We start from the raw sequence: 17,062 nt of genomic DNA on the forward strand, positions 1-17,062 counted from the left end.
CCACAACCATGTTCAGCTGAGCTGCTGCTCTGCGCCGACCTCATCTGCCCCACAGCAGGCCCAGCAGCCCTGCGTCTTACTGCTCCCCAGGAGCAGGGCAACCAGCAAACACCACCTCCATGACCGCAAGACAATGTCTCCCCCCTCCTCAGCAAATTAGTGGTGGTCAGACCTCCAGTCGGAGCCAGAGTGCCTCCCCCCAGAGGCGCCTGACAGTCTGAAACCTGCGGGAACTGCCCACACAGACCAGTGGGGGTCTGAGCTTTCCAGAAGGTTTCCCCGGCTGAAGCCAGCACAGCTCCCGGGGATGTAAGGGCCCAAACGACTGATGGCCAGTGCTGGCCTCCTCCCATCTCTGAAGACCTTCTTGGGGGCTCTCAGGCTGAGAGGCCAGGAGCCACGGCGGGCCAAGCCCTGCTCTAGAAGCTCAAAGCAAGCAGCAAGAAACTCAGGCCGGCCCAGCTACTCTGTGAGGCCCTGGAACAGAGAGTGTGGCTCCTTCCGTCCTAGGCGTCTCCCCAAGCCCAAGGGCAGAAAGCCAACCGCTGCTCCCCACGACAAGCCCCACAGCTCCAGGACGCCTCTGAATGCCGCCACTCGCCTGGCTGCGTCCGGCACGCTCGTATGGGCCGGTCAGGGGGCGGTTCCACCTCCACCTTCTTCCCCGGGTCAAAGTCGTCGGCCTCGCCCTCTGTGTCACAGTGCTCCTTCTCCCGTTTCCGTTTCTTCTCCTCCTACGAGGCAGGGTCAAAGCAGCGAGGGCAATGAAGTGGTTTTTAACAGACCTCCTGTTTCTAAGGGGGAGCTGAGAGTGAAAAGCCTCTTCCGGTAACCCTTCTCACCGCAGACCCCACCCTTCCAGAGGCCCTCCACAGGGGCCCAGCAAGAGATGAGAAACGGGAGGCCCTGACTCTGCAGGATGTCCTCTGCCACAGAGAGGACACCCCCGCCCGAGCCCAGGAAGCACTGGCTCCGTCCACCAGCACCCCCACCCCCCCCCGCTCACCTTTCGTTTCCTCCTTTCTTCATCGTCAAGGTGCTTCTCCTTCTCTGACTTTTTCTTTTTCTTCTTCTTCTTCTCCTTGTGTCTCTCCCGCTCGTGGTCTGACCTGTCATCGTAGTAACTGGAGTCATGGCCGGACCCTGAGAGTTCTGTCACTTCGCTTCCTCCAACTTTGAGGACCAGCTTCAGGGGCTTCTCCAAGGGCTTGTCTGCATAGTCTGTGGACACAGAGGCGGCTTTCACCGCGTGCACTCATGGAGGCCGCTCAGCAGCACACACTGCTACCCAGAAGGCGGCACCTCAGCCCAAGGTGAGGGGACACCGGGAGGTCACTGAGGTCCGGGAAGGTGGGAGGACAAGCCGAGCTGAGGCGAGCAGCAGGGCACTGCCAGAACCATCAGAGAAAGATGGTGGTGAGTGCAACGGACGGTAGTAGAGGGCTCCTTCCCCTCCCCGCCCAGTTATCCTCCACCGGCCAAAAGAGGGGTCTCCAGGCCACTGTCGGAGGATCCAGACCACGCCTGGGGCCCCGGGGCCCAATCCCGGCCCGTTAGCTCTGGCCCCGGGTCGCCCCCTTCCCGCCCTGCCGCAGCCCCCCGTTGCGTAATCCCTGACACCAGGAGCAGGACAGCGCGCTTTTCACTCTCAGCTCCCCCTTAGAAACAGGAGGTCTGTTAAAAACCACTTCATTGCCCTCGCTGCGGGGAGAGACCTCAGGAAACACGGCCGAAGAACAGGGATGCTCAACACTTTTCTCCAGGGCGAGGCGACAGCAGGGCTGACGCCTGAGAGCCGCGTCCTCGGGGCGCGGTGAGCGCGCCAGCGTCCCCGCCCTCGAGCCCGGGACCGCGCCGCCGCGAACGCCCGCCCGGCGTCACAAAGCGCGCCGCCGCCTCACCCTCGTACGACGAGCGCCATTCGGTCTTGTGCTTCTTGTGCTTCTTGCCCATAGCGGCGGCGCCCAGGGCAGCAGCGAGCCCGCCTGGAGCGCGGCCGCCACGCGCCGGCCCCGGCCCGCCGCCCGCCTCCCGCCTCGCCCGCGGAGTTCGCCCGGCCGCGCCGGAAGCGGCTGCGGCGACCGGAAGTGACCCGCCCGCTTGCGCCGGCGCTTCCGGGTCAGGGGGCGGTGCGCCGCGCGCGGCAGGTTTGAAGCGCGCGGGGCGCAGCCTGAGGGCCCAGGCCGCTGAGGTGGCGGGGCGCTGCGCGAGGCGGCGGCGGCGACGCGGCGGCCCGGTCCCCGCGGCTCCCAGCGGCGGCACCGCCATGGACGAAGCTGTGGGAGATCTGAAGCAGGCGTTGCCCTGCGTGGCCGAGGCGCCCACGGTCCACGTGGAGGTGCACCAGCGGAGCGGCAGGTGAGCCCTGCCTCGGCCCGAACTTGGCCGTTTCCGACCTGACGGGACCCTGTCCCGAGCCCGCCCCGAGCAGACCCGCCCTGACAGGGTCGGCCCAGACCCCGGCCTCCAGCCCCTGCGAAGCCGGCCCCGGGGGCTCTGAGTTTTGGGAAACGCCCCTGCGCCCTCACCGTCACCCTCACCCTCGCCCACCATCCCCTTTCCCCGGCCAGGCCCTCGGGACGATGGGCCCCGGAGGTGCTGGCGTCGGCGGGTCTCCGGGTGCCGGGGGCTCTGGGGCGCGGACACCGTCGCAGGGGCCGCTGGAGGGCCTGGGCCCTCAGGGAAGCAGCGAGCGCGGTGGGTAGGGGCTGAGGGTGGACCCCAGCCCGGGAAACTCCTCTGGGGCCCCCAGCTGTGGGCATTTCATTCCCCCCTGACTTGCTGCTGTTTCCCAGCTGTGGGGCTGGCACCTACGCAGCAGTTCCAGCTTGGTGACCAGCAGCCCAGGTGGCACCGACTCCGCCTTCACCCCCTGCCTCTGAGGGGCCTGGGCAGAGTCCTTGGGCAGCTTCCCTGGGTCACACAGCCTGCAGTTACCGTCAGCCCCTAGTCGGTACAGGATCACTGCCATGCAGGCCCTCCCGCCAGCGCTATCCATGGGTGCATTTTCCCCACTATGGTCTGTTTTGTTTTTAATCACTCTTTCTTAAGATGTTGATTTTTTTTTTTTAACTCAGATCTGATTTTATGTGTTTTGTGTTCCTAGCACTGCAAAAAAAGAGGATATAAAGCTGAGTGTTAGAAAGCTACTCAACAGGCATAACATTGTGTTTGGTGATTACACCTGGTCTGAGTTTGACGAGCCTTTTCTGACCAGAAATGTGCAGTCTGTGTCTATTGTTGACACAGAGTTAAAGGCTAAAGATCCACAGGTAACTTAATTCTCAGAGCTAAGAAACAGTTAGCCCGTAGCTCAAGAACATGAATTTGCTGTTTTGATAGTGTGTTGTGTAGATTTATTTGATTTTTTTCTCATCACAGCCTATTGATTTGAGCGTGTGCAATATTGCACTTCACATCTTCCAGCTGAATGAGGATGGCCCCAGCAGTGAAAACCTGGAGGAAGAGACAGAAAACATAGTTGCGGCAAATCACTGGGTTCTGCCTGCAGGTATCTGTGACAGTGACAGTAGGTGGCGCACGCCTAGAACGGGGAGGGGTGGAGGACAGGGCACACCTCAGCCTCCGAGATATTGTGTGTCTGTTATGTAGTTTTACGGCATTTTATCTGTTAGGAAATAGGAGGTATATCACAAGAGAGAAAAGTAGAAATTTCCAATATGAGACTACTTGGATGGGTCTCTCAAAGCGAGTGCTAATTGAGGGTTATTACACTGTCGCTCTTTCCTGCCCAGTTGGTCGGTCTTACTAGATGACTCCTTCCTCCTACCTTCTCTGTGCTTCTCTGTGCTAATGGGATCTAGCAGGCTGAATGCCATGTCTAATCCAGGTTAGGCCTGATATCCTGAAAGCTAGACTCCACCTGCCACTCGGCCCTGCCGGAGTGTTGGCCTGTGGGGAGGGTGGTGAGTTCAGGATCAGTGCTTGGGTCCACGCGTAGGTCCACAGAAGGTTCATTACCTACCCAAAGTCACATGTGACTGCCACTTACTCAAAATCTTTAACTTACAAATGACTTTGAAAGTTTAGCTTCTCTGTAACCAGAATTGTAGCTTGCTGCGTCTGGAGTAGTTGAGGATTATCAGCGGCTCAGGGTGGACGTAACCAGTAGGTGCAAGGATTGCTTTCCTAACATTTGGTTTTGTTTTGTTCTCACAGCTGAATTCCATGGGCTTTGGGACAGCCTGGTGTATGACGTGGAAGTCAAATCTCATGTGAGTTGTGCTTTTTCCAGAAAGGCTTCCATATTTCAAGTGAATCATTATTGTGTTCTCTCTAGCGCCTCTTACCTCATATGGGCTTCTAGGAGTGCTGCTAGCCAGCACCCCATGCCCTGGGAGTCTGTCTTCTGTCCTGGGCGTCTCCTCTGGGCTTTCTCTGAGTGGAGCTGTACTCTGGGGACTTCCCCTCAGGAGAAGGGGGAGGTTTCAGAAGTGAACCCACTTGCACTGGGTCACACTCCTTAGGAACCTGTGGGCTGAGATGGCAGTGTCAAGGGGCAGAGCAGGTGGGCGATCTGAGAGAGTACCACCATGTCTGAACCCCCTTCAAGGGGACGAGTCCTTCTGCACACAGATGGGGGAGGGGAGGACACTAGAAGTCCGTCCTCACTACCCCCGTCACCCACCCCGGCTCCCCTAGGAGCCACGGGGACCCCAGAGCCCCGGCTGTTTGTTCTTTTAGCAAACACTGCTTGTCCACTGCTGTGTCCCAGAGGAACGAGCTCACTGACTGGGTGTAGCCCTCAGTTGTTTTGTGTGTTCTTTGCATTGTAAATAAGTGATCTTTGAGTTTACTTTTATCCTTGTAACAGTCACACCCAGCACGTGTCCTCTTAGATTTTAAGACACCTTCTGAGGTGAAAGCCTGAGTGTGCCTGGCAGGCTCTGAAGACTCTCCTTCCCTCTGCTCATTCAGGACACGTTCAGCTGAACCTTTGCTCTGCCAAGGACTTTACTTCTGGCTTTCCTTTCTTCACACAGCTCCTCGACTATGTGATGACAACTTTACTGTTTTCGGATAAGAATGTCGACAGCAACCTCATCACCTGGAACCGGGTGGTGCTGCTTCACGGTAAGCATTTTGGTTTCGTTTGACAAAATAAAACTGCGTGGAGTCAGGCTTTTCTTCCTGCCTTTGTCCTGTGAAAGTTACAGCTCCTTTTTCCTAGTGGAGCCAGTTGTCCCAGTATGTCCTCTGTGAAGCCAGTCATGTGCACACTCTCTGCACTTTGGTTACTTGACCCTTCATAGGGCAGTCACCTGATCATTCCCTTGTGACTTTTTATTCTATTATTCAGCTTTCCAAATATCTGCCTTGTTTCCCCACTGGTTATGGGTTTCTCAGGATAGCAATTGCCTTGTATTTCTTCATAGTATCCTTGGAGTTTCTCTTGATGGATAATAAACTGCAAAAGCCCACACTTCACAGAACTGTCTAGTTCTGGGAAGAGAATACTGGGGGTTTTTATGTTGTTGTTATTGTTACTATCTCAGGAGAGAAAAAGAACCGAGAGAAAGCCCAAATTATAGTGAGATAAGAGCTATAATTAAAAGAGTAATTAGCTTCTTTATACAATGAAGATTGTAGGCTTGTGTTCAGTTTTATGAAAACAGTGTCTTTAGAATGTCTTGGCAAATTTTCTTCATACTAGAGTCAGAGGGTAATCACAAGGTGTTTTACTTAGTGCAACACAGTATTTCCCATTAGAATTGGTTATAGATTTACTTGTGAATTATGGAAAATGCTGAGGATCAGAATTGAATGTCGTCATTTTCTGTTGGACACGTTCGTGCTCCCACATCCATGCCCTCAGAGCTCCTGTCAGCCGCTGTGCTGAGGGACACGCAGGGCCCAGGCGTTGCCCCACCGCTCTCCCTGTGTAGCTTGGGGTTCAGGCCCACGTGTGTGGAGCTGGAGTGAAAGATGCTGGTGCCGCGGGCTTCAGGAACAGCAAACACCAGTGCCTGAGGTCCCGATGGTTACCAGGAAAGGTTTGTTTGACCTTTGAAAAGTGGGTTTTCATAATCAGCGGATTTCATAGAAGACATGTAGGGACAGGGAGGGTTTCAGTGAAGATGGAAAGAAAAGCAGAGTGGATACAGGCCAAGAAGCTCCTGGTGATGTTTTCTAGCATTTACACTGTTAACAGATTTCTCAGCAACTTAAGCAATTCTTGTGATAATAACATTTATAGCGTTACAGCCTGTTCCTTATGTTATATCCTATGAATAATGCAGCTACTGTTTCAAGAAGTCTGTTACAGCAGTAACTTAAATACTTGTTTGCATTTTGTTACAGGTCCTCCAGGAACTGGAAAAACGTCCCTGTGTAAAGCTTTAGCCCAGAAATTGACCATCAGACTCTCAAGCAGGTAACTTGGGTAATTCGAGAGAGGAGAGCCGCTGAAGTGGGTTTGCTCTGTTTTCAGCTGTAACGATGGGAGGAGCTGCTGCTATTTTTAAATCATCTTACATGAATAGTAGGTGTCTCAGTGTAATTTAATGAGTCCTTCTGTACTCACATAGTCTTGCGCTCTGAGTCCAGTCCTCTTAAATGTGCTGAGACTCACTCTGTGACCAGCACAGGATTGCTTGTGGTGCCCGCCCCATGTACACTTCGAGGAGCGCTCTCTGCTCGCGTTCGGTCGACCGTCCCATGGTTGCTTGATGTCTGTGCTGACAATCTGTCTTCTGCCCTGTCACTTCCTGCGAGGAGTGTCCAAGGCTAGTGCTGGGTTTGTCTGCCACTTCTTGAGTGTAGTCCATTTAGAGATTTATGGTTTCACTACATTTGGAGAGTATTTGGGCATTACCTCTTCAACTAATTCCCCTGCTCTGCCCCCATTTGTGGGGGTCCATTCATTTACACGTTAGACTATCTCATGCTGTCCCGCAGGCCACTCATGTGCCCTTTCATCTTTTCTCAAGTTTTAAAAATTTTCTGAGTTTCATTTTGGATAGTTTTCTGCAGTATCTGATCTGCTTTTACTTCTGTTCAGTGAAATTTCCATCTCTGAGAGTGATTTTCTTGTCTGAAGATTGTTCAGCTCTATTTATGCTTGTAAGCTCTGTCTACCAATTCCGTCCTCATTATCACTTGGGTCTGGTTACGGGTCACATTTTCCTGCTTCTTGGCGTGCCACGTAATTGTTGAATGTGGACATAATGATTTGCAGTGACTGGATTCTCTTGTTTGTCTTTAATGACCACAGGATTTTATTCTGACAGGGGTTTGGGTACTTGTGTTTGGTGTGATCCTTTTGAGGTCTGCTTTTAATCTTTTTCAAGAGTGGTCTCAGTGTGGCCTGGACTTCGCCCTCAGGAGGGCCCTTCTGGGTCTCAGTTGAGCCCCTGAATGAGCAGCGAGTACCCTCGCCCCTCGGCCCTGGGGTCTCGAGCACTCCCGGGCTCTAGCACTGGGTTCCGTCCTCACACACTGCTGCCCCATGACAGTCGCCGGGCTTCATTCCTGCGTGTCTCTCTCCTCTCTGGAACCCTGCTCTGTAGCCTCCAGACACCTTGGCTCCTTGAACTCTGGCCTCTGTCTCTTCAGCTCAGTACCCTGGCCTCTCCTCTTGGGTCCCCCCCAGTGTCACTCCAGGCAGGAGCTCAGGGCTGTCACGCTTGCCCCTTGCCCACCTCCCAGGTTACAGTTCCTGATTCTGCTGTCTGGCACCCTTCACAGACATTGGTTCACTGTTTTGTCTAGTTTTCTAGTTGGTTAAGGCAGAAGGTAAATCACCCTTTTAGCGTAGTATGGCTTCAGAAAAGGAAATCCTGTGAGATTTACTTTTAAATCTGTTTTCTTTTCAAAACTGTCTTAAAAGTAGGGAAGTTGCTCTATTTCAGCCCTTTGTTTTATGCTCAGTATCTTGGCCTTTATCTTGACATAGTGAAACACATCTGTGTTTGATCATCTCTGAGGGCAGTTTCCTGAAAACGCCGGAAGGTGAAGGTGTTATTACAAGAAATGTGACGTTTTCCAGTACAGAGATCTGGAAATTGGTATTTATTTTGTGGCAAGAGGAAGCCTTAGCAAGCCTTTTTTGCTTTATTAACTAAAGTCTACTTTACTTAATAATCAAAATGCTTTATGATTAATTTTGTGTAATATTCAACCCAATCTATATTCACTAGGTTGTCTATCTCCCCCTTCTCCTCTTTTGTAGACAAAATTACTAAATGATGTTTTTCAACTGGAAAGTCAGTGATGCTTTTTAAAGTAATTATTTTTCTTCTGTGGACTCTCAACATGAAAGAAACTGTAAAAAAAATCTGGGAGTTGGCTTCTCTGCTGGCCCTTTCCTGTTTGATTTTGATCAGAACTAAGTGCATCCAGAGCCCTCACTGACTCCATGTTGGATGGAGTATTAGTGCTGGATTTCAGACAGCGTGTTTCCAGGTTCCCTTTGAGTTTTCCAGGGCTCCAGGTTTAAGGGAAGTGATTTTGTGCTAGAAGACAAATTCTCACATTCCTTAGGGTTTTGTGGAAGGAGAAAAAAATGTTCAACTGTGTCCAAAAGACTTTTGATGCTTATGTTTTGATTTGCCATGTTAATACAGGTAATGGTTTTTGAACATAGGAATATAAATTACAAGTAGACTAAAAGCAGTATTAAGAATTAATTGTATTTAACTAGTTGTATTAACTATTGGAGAAGAAAATGCTAACCCACTCCAGTATTCTTGCCTGGGAAATTCCATGAACAGAGGAGCCTGGTGGGCTACAGCCCATGGGGTCGCAGAGTCAGACATGACTGAGTGACTAAACAACCAAAAGAGTATTAAGTATTCTTCAGTTCAGTTCAGTCACCCAATCATGTCTGACTCTTTGTGATCCCGTGGGCTGCAGCACACCAGGCTTCCCTCCATCACCAACTCTCAGAGCTTGCTCAAACTCCTGTCCATTGAGTTGATGATGCCATCCAACCGTCTCATCCTCTGTCGTCCCCTTCTCCTTCTGCCTTCAGTCTTTCCCAGCATCAGGGTCTTTTCTAGTGAGTCAGTTCTTCACATCAGGTAGCCAAAGTATTGGAGCTTCAGCTTTAGCACCAGTCCTTCCAATGAATATTCAGGACTGATTTCCTTTAGGATCAACTGGTTTGATCTCCTTGCAGTTCAAGGGACTCTTTAAGAGCCTTCTCCAAGACCACAGTTCAAAAGCATCAATTCTTTGGTGCTCAGCTTTCTTTATGATCCAACTCTCACATCCATACATGACTACTGGAAAAACCATAGTTTGACTAGATGGACCTTTGTCGGCAAAATAACGTCTCTGCTTTTTAATATGCTGTCTAGGTTGATCATAGCTTTTCTTCTGAGGGGCAAGCGTCTTTTAATTTCACGGCTGCAGTCACTGTCCTCAGCGATTTTGGAGCCCAAGGAAATAAAGTCTGTCGCTGTTTCCACTGTTTCCCCATCTATTTGCCATGAAGTGATGGGACCTGATGCCATGATCTTAGTTTTTTGAATGTTGAGTTTTAAGCCAACTTTTTCACTCTCCTTTTTCACTTTTCATCAAGATGCTCTTTAGTTCGTCTTCACTTTCTGCCATAAGGGTGGTGTCATCTGCCCTCTGAGGTTATTGATACTTCTCCCTGCAATCTTGATTCCAGCTTGTGCTTCATCCAGTCTGGTATTTCACATGATATATTCGGCATATAAGTTAAATAAGCAAGGTGACAATGTACAGCCTTGACGTACTCCTTGCCCAATTTGGAACCAGTCCATTGTTTCATATCCAGTTCTAACTTGCTTCTTGACCTGCATACTGGTTTCTCAGGAGACAGGTCAGGTGGTCTGGTATTCCCATCTCTTGCCCTCACAGGCAAGTCTGGCTCAGTCTCTTGTGGGGTCACTGTTCTTTCTCCTGGGTCGTGTTGCACACAAGGTTTTACTTGTGCCATCTGAGTGTCTCTGGAAGGTATGGGGTTTGATTCCAAATGTGATCTTTGCCCTCCTGCTGTCTTGCTGGGGCTTCTCCTTTGCCCTTAGATGTAGGGTGTCTTTTTTTGGTGAGGTCCAACATTCTTCTGTTGGTGGTTGCTCAGCAGGGAGTTGCAGTTTTGGAGTTCTCGCAGGAGCAGATAAGCACACCCTTCTACTCTGCCATCTTAGCACCATTTTTTTCTTGTTTTAAGTCAAATGAAGATACCATTCAGTCTGAGACACTTAGTTTGCTCCAACTAGAACCATTGATGTTGACGCATCTTGTTAGATTGTTCATAACTATTAGTATGCAGTTTGCAGTTACCTCATCCTGGGTCAGTAGTAACAGAGTAGTCATTCTCAGCCTGCTGGGCACTTGAGCAGTGTTGTATTATAGAGACAGAGGTGGTTGCTGCCAGGGATGTTGTGGGACTGACTTGTAATGATTGCTCTCTCTCTCTTTTTTCTAAACCATCTTAGGTACCGATATGGCCAGTTAATTGAAATTAACAGCCACAGCCTCTTTTCTAAGTGGTTTTCAGAGGTAAGTGTTTATACTAATCCCAGTTCTCTGGATTGTCCACCACTTAGTTGAAAACTTGTCCAGTAGATTAGGCAATCTTTTTCCTCCAAAAGCTTTAGGAGAGAAATAGGTGAAATGGGAATTTCACATTCCCATTTCCTCTGACCGACTGTATGGTCAGAGGAAAGTTCCAGAGCTTAGTGATAACCTGGAAACCACCTGAGGCCTGAGAGGACCCTCTGCTTGTCACCTCCAGACCTGGGCTGGGGCACGGGATGTTCAGTGTTACCTGAGGAGGGAGGGGTCACCTTCCAATGGGACCGCACCCTCAGCTTGAGCCTTGTTCGCCAGCTGTGAACTGAGGCACTCAGGCCAGGTGATGGCACAGGTGCCCCTCAGCTCTGGAAGGCTCTGCTGCAGGCCCCGTATCGGATGGTGCCCCTGGCAGATGGTGGGTGGGGACAGGAGTCCTGTAGGAGGGGCGCCTGGCTGACTTGCACCCAAGACCCAGCACATCCAGGACCGCTGGGGAGGGAAAGGTGGAAAAGGGGGCCGAGGTGTGGGTGTGGCAGCGGGCCTCTGGGTTCCCTGCAGACCTGGCTTCTCTGATTCAGGGAGTTTTCCGAGGGGCTGTCAGGAGACGGTGGGCTTGTGGGGCCACCTAGGGTCAGAGCTCAGCCAGATGGAGACAGTGGACGCACGTGTACAGCAAGCAGCTTGAAGAGTACACGTTGATAATAAGGAGTGTTTTGTTTCCAGAGTGGCAAGCTGGTGACTAGGATGTTCCAGAAGATTCAGGACTTGATTGATGACAAGGATGCTCTGGTGTTCGTGCTGATCGATGAGGTGGGTGTGTTCACACCTGTGACTGTAGGAAGCGCAGGACTGGGTGGCCTTTCATGTTTCCGGCACCACCAGCCCCATGCTTGGCCAGCCTCCACAGGCTGTGTCCTGCAGTCCTAGCCCCAGGGGTCCTCACAAGCCCTCGGTGCGGTGTTCACATGCCCCCCGCCCCACGTCCACTTAGCTGACCACCCCGCCACTCTGTGCCCACAGGTGGAAAGCCTGACCGCTGCCCGTAACGCATGCAGGGCAGGCGCCGAGCCTTCGGATGCTATCCGTGTAGTCAATGCCGTCTTGACCCAAATCGATCAGATTAAAAGGTACCACTGCACACGCACACCCCCGGCCTTACTCCCAGCTTTACCAGCTCAGGATGCGTCTGGCATTGGGTATGGGCCCTGTCTTCTGTATGTTTGAAGCAGCATGTGCTACATAAGCTTTTTAGAAATTAAGCACTTTTTATGTTATTGAAGTGTTAAAAATGCACAGCAAAGATTTGGTGTGGGGAGAAGGTACCCACTGCTCAGAAAAGGGGGTCTCCCTGAACCCCGTCCATTACCCCGGGAGAAGTGGAGACTTGTCTCTGCAGTCTCTCTCACCTTCCTTGCCTCACGAGATTAAGGCCCGCTCTGGTGACCGTTGGTGGAAAGCCTGATCCCGGCACGTGGCTCCCAGCCATGTGTGGGAACCCTGTGCACACTCCATGCTCGCCAGCTGCTGCCCAGACTCCTGGGCCCCGTGTGCCTCCCTCACCTGGCTCAGCTCTGCTCACCACTCTGTGGTCAGAATACAGGGGTCGGTGGGGGGCAACCCTCCAGGTGCTCCGCAGCCACAAAGCTGCCAGTGGTCTGTGTGCTGCCTGCGGGCCCGGGGCAGCCCTGCCTCGTCCCCGGGACTCAAGCCCAGCAGGCCAGGCGGTGTGCTCCCCAGGGTGCCGCTGCCCACTCCATGCTGTTCCCACAGGTGAGCAGACTGGATGGCGGGGTCTCTGGGGAGTGTAGGAGCCGGAGGGGAGGGCCGCTAGTCCTCAGGGTGAATCATGCAGCTCAGCGTCGCGGCTGTCAGAGTGGTGAGAGTGTGTGACGGGCAGATGTGGCCGTGCCCAGGCGGGCAGTGTCAATGTTGGGGCGCAAGGACACTGCGCAGAGTGAGGGCTTCACCAAGGTGAAGGGGGCAGGAAGCAGTCCAGCTGGGGCCCGTGAGAGCTGTCCATAGGCGGGGAGCTCGCAGAGCAAGAGCAGGGAGGTCTGTGCTGTTGCAGCCGGGAGGACCTGGCAGGAGTGAGAGTCAGGCAGAGCCCAAGAAGCAGGGCCTCAGAAGACCTCGTGGGGGTGGGCACAGGACGGGAAGCCGGCTGAACGCCTGGGCCCTGGTGCTGGTCTGTCCTCACACTGCGTGTGTCAGGGCAGGGGTGGTTGGGTCCCTGTGGCCCAGGCTGACTGGGCCCGCCCTCTGCCCACAGGCACTCCAACGTGGTGATCCTGACCACGTCCAACATCACAGAGAGGATCGACGTGGCCTTCGTGGACAGGGCTGACATCAGGCAGTACATCGGGCCGCCCTCTGCAGCAGCCATCTTCAAGATCTACCTCTCTTGCCTGGAAGAGCTAATGAGGGTGCCTTGAGTTTTTTCTCACTTTCCTAAAAACACATTAGCTTTCTTGTGTGTTCTTGATTTGCTGGCGTAACTTACAGTGTCTGGTTCCTGTGTAGAAAGAGGTGTCACTCAGCCTGCACCCACCGTCTTACGTTGAACACTGCACTTGTTGGGTCTGCAGGTCGAGCTCAGGGAGAAATCACTGACCGATGCTTTTGCTGCCCCATCCTCTGTCCCTGCAGTGTCAGATCATATACCCTCGCCAGCAGCTGCTGACCCTCCGCGAGCTGGAGATGATTGGCTTCATCGAAAACAACGTGTCCAAGTTGAGCCTCCTCCTGAGTGAAATTTCAAGGTGTGTACAGACCTAACTTATTCTTTTTTAAAAACTTTTTTGAAATATAGTTGATTTGCAGTAAATATTATAGAGCAAAGTGACTCAGTTATACATACATGTATCTTCTCCTTTAGATTCTTTTTTATAGGTCACCACAGAGTACTGAGTAGAGTTCCCTATGCCCCACAGTAGATTCTTATCTGTCACCTATTTTACATGTAGTAGCTTGTATGTTATCCAGAGTTGAAGGGCCGACTCATTGGAAAAGACCCTGATCCTGGGAAAGACTGAAAGCAGAAGAGAAGGGGGCGGCAGAGGATGACATAGTTGGATGGCATCACCTACTCAGTGAACATGAGTTTGAGCAAACTCTGGGGGGTTGGTGGAGGACAGAGGAGCCTGGCGTGCTGCAGCCCATGGGGTCGCAGAGAGGCAGACACGACTGAGCGACTGAACAGCAACGTGTCAATCCCAGTCTCTCAATTTACCCCTCTCCCCCATGCCCCTCTGGTAACCAGAAATTTGTGTCCTAAGTCTGAGTCAGTTTCAGTTTTGTAAGTAAGTTTATCTGTATAATATTTTAGATTCCATGTATAAGTGATATCATATGATATTTGTCTCTGTCTGTCTTGGTTCACTTAGTATGATAATCTCCAGGTCCATCCGTGTTGTTGCAAATGGCATCATTTCGTTCTTTTTCACTGTGGAGCAATATCCCACTGTGTATGTACACCACGTCGTCTCTGTCCATTCACGTGTCAGTGGAGATCTGGGTTGTTTCTGCGTCTTGGCTATTGTGCATAGTGCTGCTATGAACATAGGGATAAGTATATTTTTTGAATTTTTGTTTTCTCAAGACATGTGCCCAGGGGTGGGGTTGCTGGGTCATGTGGTAGCTCTGTGCTTAGGGTTTTAAGGAAGCTCCGTGCTGTTCTCCGTAGTGGCTGTATCAGTTTGCATTCCCACCAGTAGTGTAGGAGGGTTCCCTTCTCTCCACACCCTTTCCAGCATTTATTGCTTGTAGATGTTTTGATGATTACTGTTCTGACCGGTATAGTTTTGATTTGCATTTCCCTAATGATTAGTGATGTTGAGCCTCTTTCCATGTGTGTTTGCCATCTGTATGTCTTCTTTGGAGAAATGTCTGTTTATATCTTCCACTCATTTTGGGATTGGGCTGTTTGTTTTTTTGATATTGAGCTGCATGAGCTGCTTGTATGTTTTTGAGACTTAATCCCTTGTCATTTGCTTCGTTTGCAAGTATTTTCTCCCATTCTGAGGGTGACCTCGCTTTGACAACCTAGAGAAGCCCGTTCTCTTTGGTCACAGGGGTTGTAATTGCTTGTGGCAGCCGAGGTGGTGATATGGGTCGGGTGGCGGAGGCTGAATCCCAGGGCATCTCACCCACAGCAGATGCCCTCTGGCCTCCCCAACCCTGGCCTCCTGAATGGGAGAGTGAGGCCAGCTGCCCTCCACCTGTGCCCATGGACAGCAAGCCAAGCACTGCACTAGCTGAGGACAGGCTCTCAGATTAAGGCTGTCTGTAGCATCGGTGGATTCTTAAGCAATATTTGTTAAGTTTTTACAAATGGCCGGGAAAGTAAGGTGGAGGCTTTTTCTTTGATGAGCAGAGTAAACAGTTAAACAGTCAGGGCACTGGCCTTGGTGCTGTGGGACGGACAGTGTTTGATCCCACTGCCTGGGTACTGAGAGCCACGAAACATGTGAGAATGCCCGGCACACTTGCCCGAGCCCAGGCTGGTAGCACCGGCAAGTGCTCAGGTGGCCCCAGAGATCGAGCCGGGAAGTAGAGCAGAGCCTCTGAAGACAGTTAGAATTTGGATAAACTGGAGAGAGGTCAGGGAGACCGTGTGCGCTGTGTGAGGGCCTCGGGTGGGCTGTGTGGCAGACACCAGGTGCCAGACACGCTGGCGGGGCTTTGGAGAGAGTTGGTTACAGTGGTCAAGGTGGGACAGAGGGGAGCAGTGCAGACTTGTGCAAGAATTCAGAGGTGTGAGCCGGCCTGTAACCACCTCATGGTCCCCCAGCCGAGGCCGTGGGTGGTGTCAGGATCCTGCCCCTCCTGGAGCAGTAGCTGAGGTCTGGGGGAGACTGCCCACCCTCCAAGGGGCTCTAGGGAGAGATCGGGACTTGTCCTGAAGTGCACCGCGGTCCGTGTGGAGCTGACGCCATGTGGTCATGTTCACAGGAAGAGCGAGGGCCTGAGTGGCCGTGTCCTGAGAAAGCTCCCTTTTCTGGCTCATGCGCTGTACATCCAGGTGAGTGCCCAGGCCCTGGGCCCCTGCTGCCCACTCTGCCTGCAGGGCTGGCCTCGAGGAGAGTCCCGCCTGCCTCCCTGGGGTTTCCGCTGCCTCTCGTGTTTCTGAAGTGACAGGCCCGGGGGCAGTGGAGGGCTGGTGACAGGCCCGGGGGCAGTGGAGGGCTGGTGTGTGTCTGCTCACCTCACTGGCGTGTGGAAAGCGCATGCCCAGGCCCTCCCTGCCTGCTCAGAGTGCTTGTGCCCTGGAGGTGGGTGCTACCAGGCCACCCCCACCCCAAGGGCAAGGACTGCCACAGTGCCGTGTATTTTCCAGGCCCCCACTGTCACCATTGAGGGCTTTCTCCGGGCCCTGTCTCTGGCCGTGGACAAGCAGTTTGAGGAGAGAAAGAAGCTCTCGTCGTGCGTGTGACCCGGCCCGCCCCCCCACCCCCAGCCCCCGCCACCGTCTGTCCTCGGTGAGCACACTGCGGGAAGGCGCCATCGCTTCCTCACCGCAGCAGCTGCCCCAGGATATATGAGGCCACAGCTGAGACTTGCAGGCCTGTGTGGTTCAAGCAGCGTGTTGTGCTTACATGATGTTGCTCAAGAAGTGTGTTGCGTTTACGTACTTTAACTGCATGCTCGAAGACAAAACAGCCTGTTTTCTCTGTTTTGAAGGACGATCATCTGAGCTCAGTGTCTCTTTATAAAGAACTGTCTAGATGTCCTGGTTCTATCCTGCTTCTGGTTGATTGGACCCAAAATGCTGACATTTTATTTAAAAAGATGATTAATGTAAGTTTTATAGAAACAAAACAAACTACATTGCCTTAAGGAAGAATGTAATCATAGCATTAAAAAAAAAGTACACGTTGCTCAAGACGAGGCAGCATTTGCTTCCTGCTGCAAGCTCGTCCTGGTTAGTGCACACGTTCTGGAGACTGCGATGAATAAGAACCTGTTCCTGTGTTACAGAAATCAAGAGAAAAATTTTAGGCCCAGTGCTCTTCCTGGTAGCAAGTACACTCTGCTTGTCGGGGAGGGACAGCTGGCGTGGGGCCTGCCTCACTGGTGACCAGCGTGGCCGGCCTCACGGCGATGTTTCCCGGTGAGTCGTTTGTCGCAGGACGCCAGTCACGGCTTAAACGAAGATTCCCAATAACAGTTGTAAGATGAATTGGCCGACAATGGGTGTATTCCACAGAACCTTGTTTTGCTTTTATCTCATGCTAAAATAAATTTCATATCACTGTTTTATAAAACATTTTTAAAAGAATATGTTACCTTTTGTCTTAAAACTTTTTAAGTATTAAAAATCTTTTTCAAAAAAAAAATCTTTTTCCAAAATTTTCTCATTTTGATTTTCTTAACACTCTCAAATGCTTTGAGTTTTAAGTCACTCACACGATGAGGTAACTTTAGCCTGTCTCACACCGTGGTGTGGAGCTGCGCTGCCTGCACGTGGCCATGCAGCCTGGGGAGGCCTGGTCGGAGCTGGGCTGGAGTGGGAGACCCGGGTTCCACCCCTGGGACCATCAGCCAGCCTTGGCTC

At 52.1% G+C, this 17,062-nt stretch overlaps 2 protein-coding genes across 7 annotated transcripts in view; one reads left to right on the top strand and one right to left on the bottom strand.

Moving 5' to 3' along the window:
• Positions 1–2,065, bottom strand: part of BRD9 (bromodomain containing 9) — a 17,332-nt gene extending 15,267 nt beyond the window's left edge. For all 4 annotated transcript variants that reach the window (XM_043488628.1, XM_043488627.1, XM_043488624.1 and 1 more), the window contains exons 1-3: positions 1,902–2,065; positions 1,007–1,221; positions 602–734 (exon numbers count right to left, since the gene is read on the bottom strand). In XM_043488628.1, coding sequence (XP_043344563.1) covers positions 602–734; positions 1,007–1,221; positions 1,902–1,953 — 400 coding nt within the window. In that variant the 5' untranslated portion in view covers positions 1,954–2,065. The remainder of the gene's footprint in view (positions 1–601; positions 735–1,006; positions 1,222–1,901) is intronic.
• On the top strand, positions 2,009–16,844 carry TRIP13 (thyroid hormone receptor interactor 13). 3 transcript variants are annotated; one of them, XM_043488629.1, is made up of 14 exons: positions 2,009–2,358; positions 3,107–3,272; positions 3,382–3,511; positions 4,180–4,235; positions 5,004–5,094; positions 6,322–6,394; positions 10,431–10,494; positions 11,233–11,319; positions 11,530–11,636; positions 12,779–12,932; positions 13,156–13,268; positions 13,893–13,973; positions 15,460–15,529; positions 15,845–16,844. In XM_043488629.1, exons 1-14 carry the CDS (start codon positions 2,267–2,269, stop codon positions 15,938–15,940), a joined length of 1,380 nt encoding a protein of 459 aa, XP_043344564.1. In that variant the 5' UTR covers positions 2,009–2,266; the 3' UTR covers positions 15,941–16,844. The 3 variants fall into 3 exon arrangements, with proteins under 3 accessions (XP_043344564.1, XP_043344565.1, XP_043344566.1); XM_043488630.1 differs by having other exon boundaries at positions 2,128–2,358; positions 13,908–13,973; XM_043488631.1 differs by lacking the exon at positions 13,893–13,973 and having other exon boundaries at positions 2,128–2,358.
• Positions 16,845–17,062: the final 218 nt, after the last annotated feature.

The sequence above is a fragment of the Cervus canadensis genome, chromosome 16, assembly GCF_019320065.1.
Source record: "Cervus canadensis isolate Bull #8, Minnesota chromosome 16, ASM1932006v1, whole genome shotgun sequence".
Classification (NCBI taxonomy): Eukaryota; Metazoa; Chordata; class Mammalia; order Artiodactyla; family Cervidae; genus Cervus; species Cervus canadensis.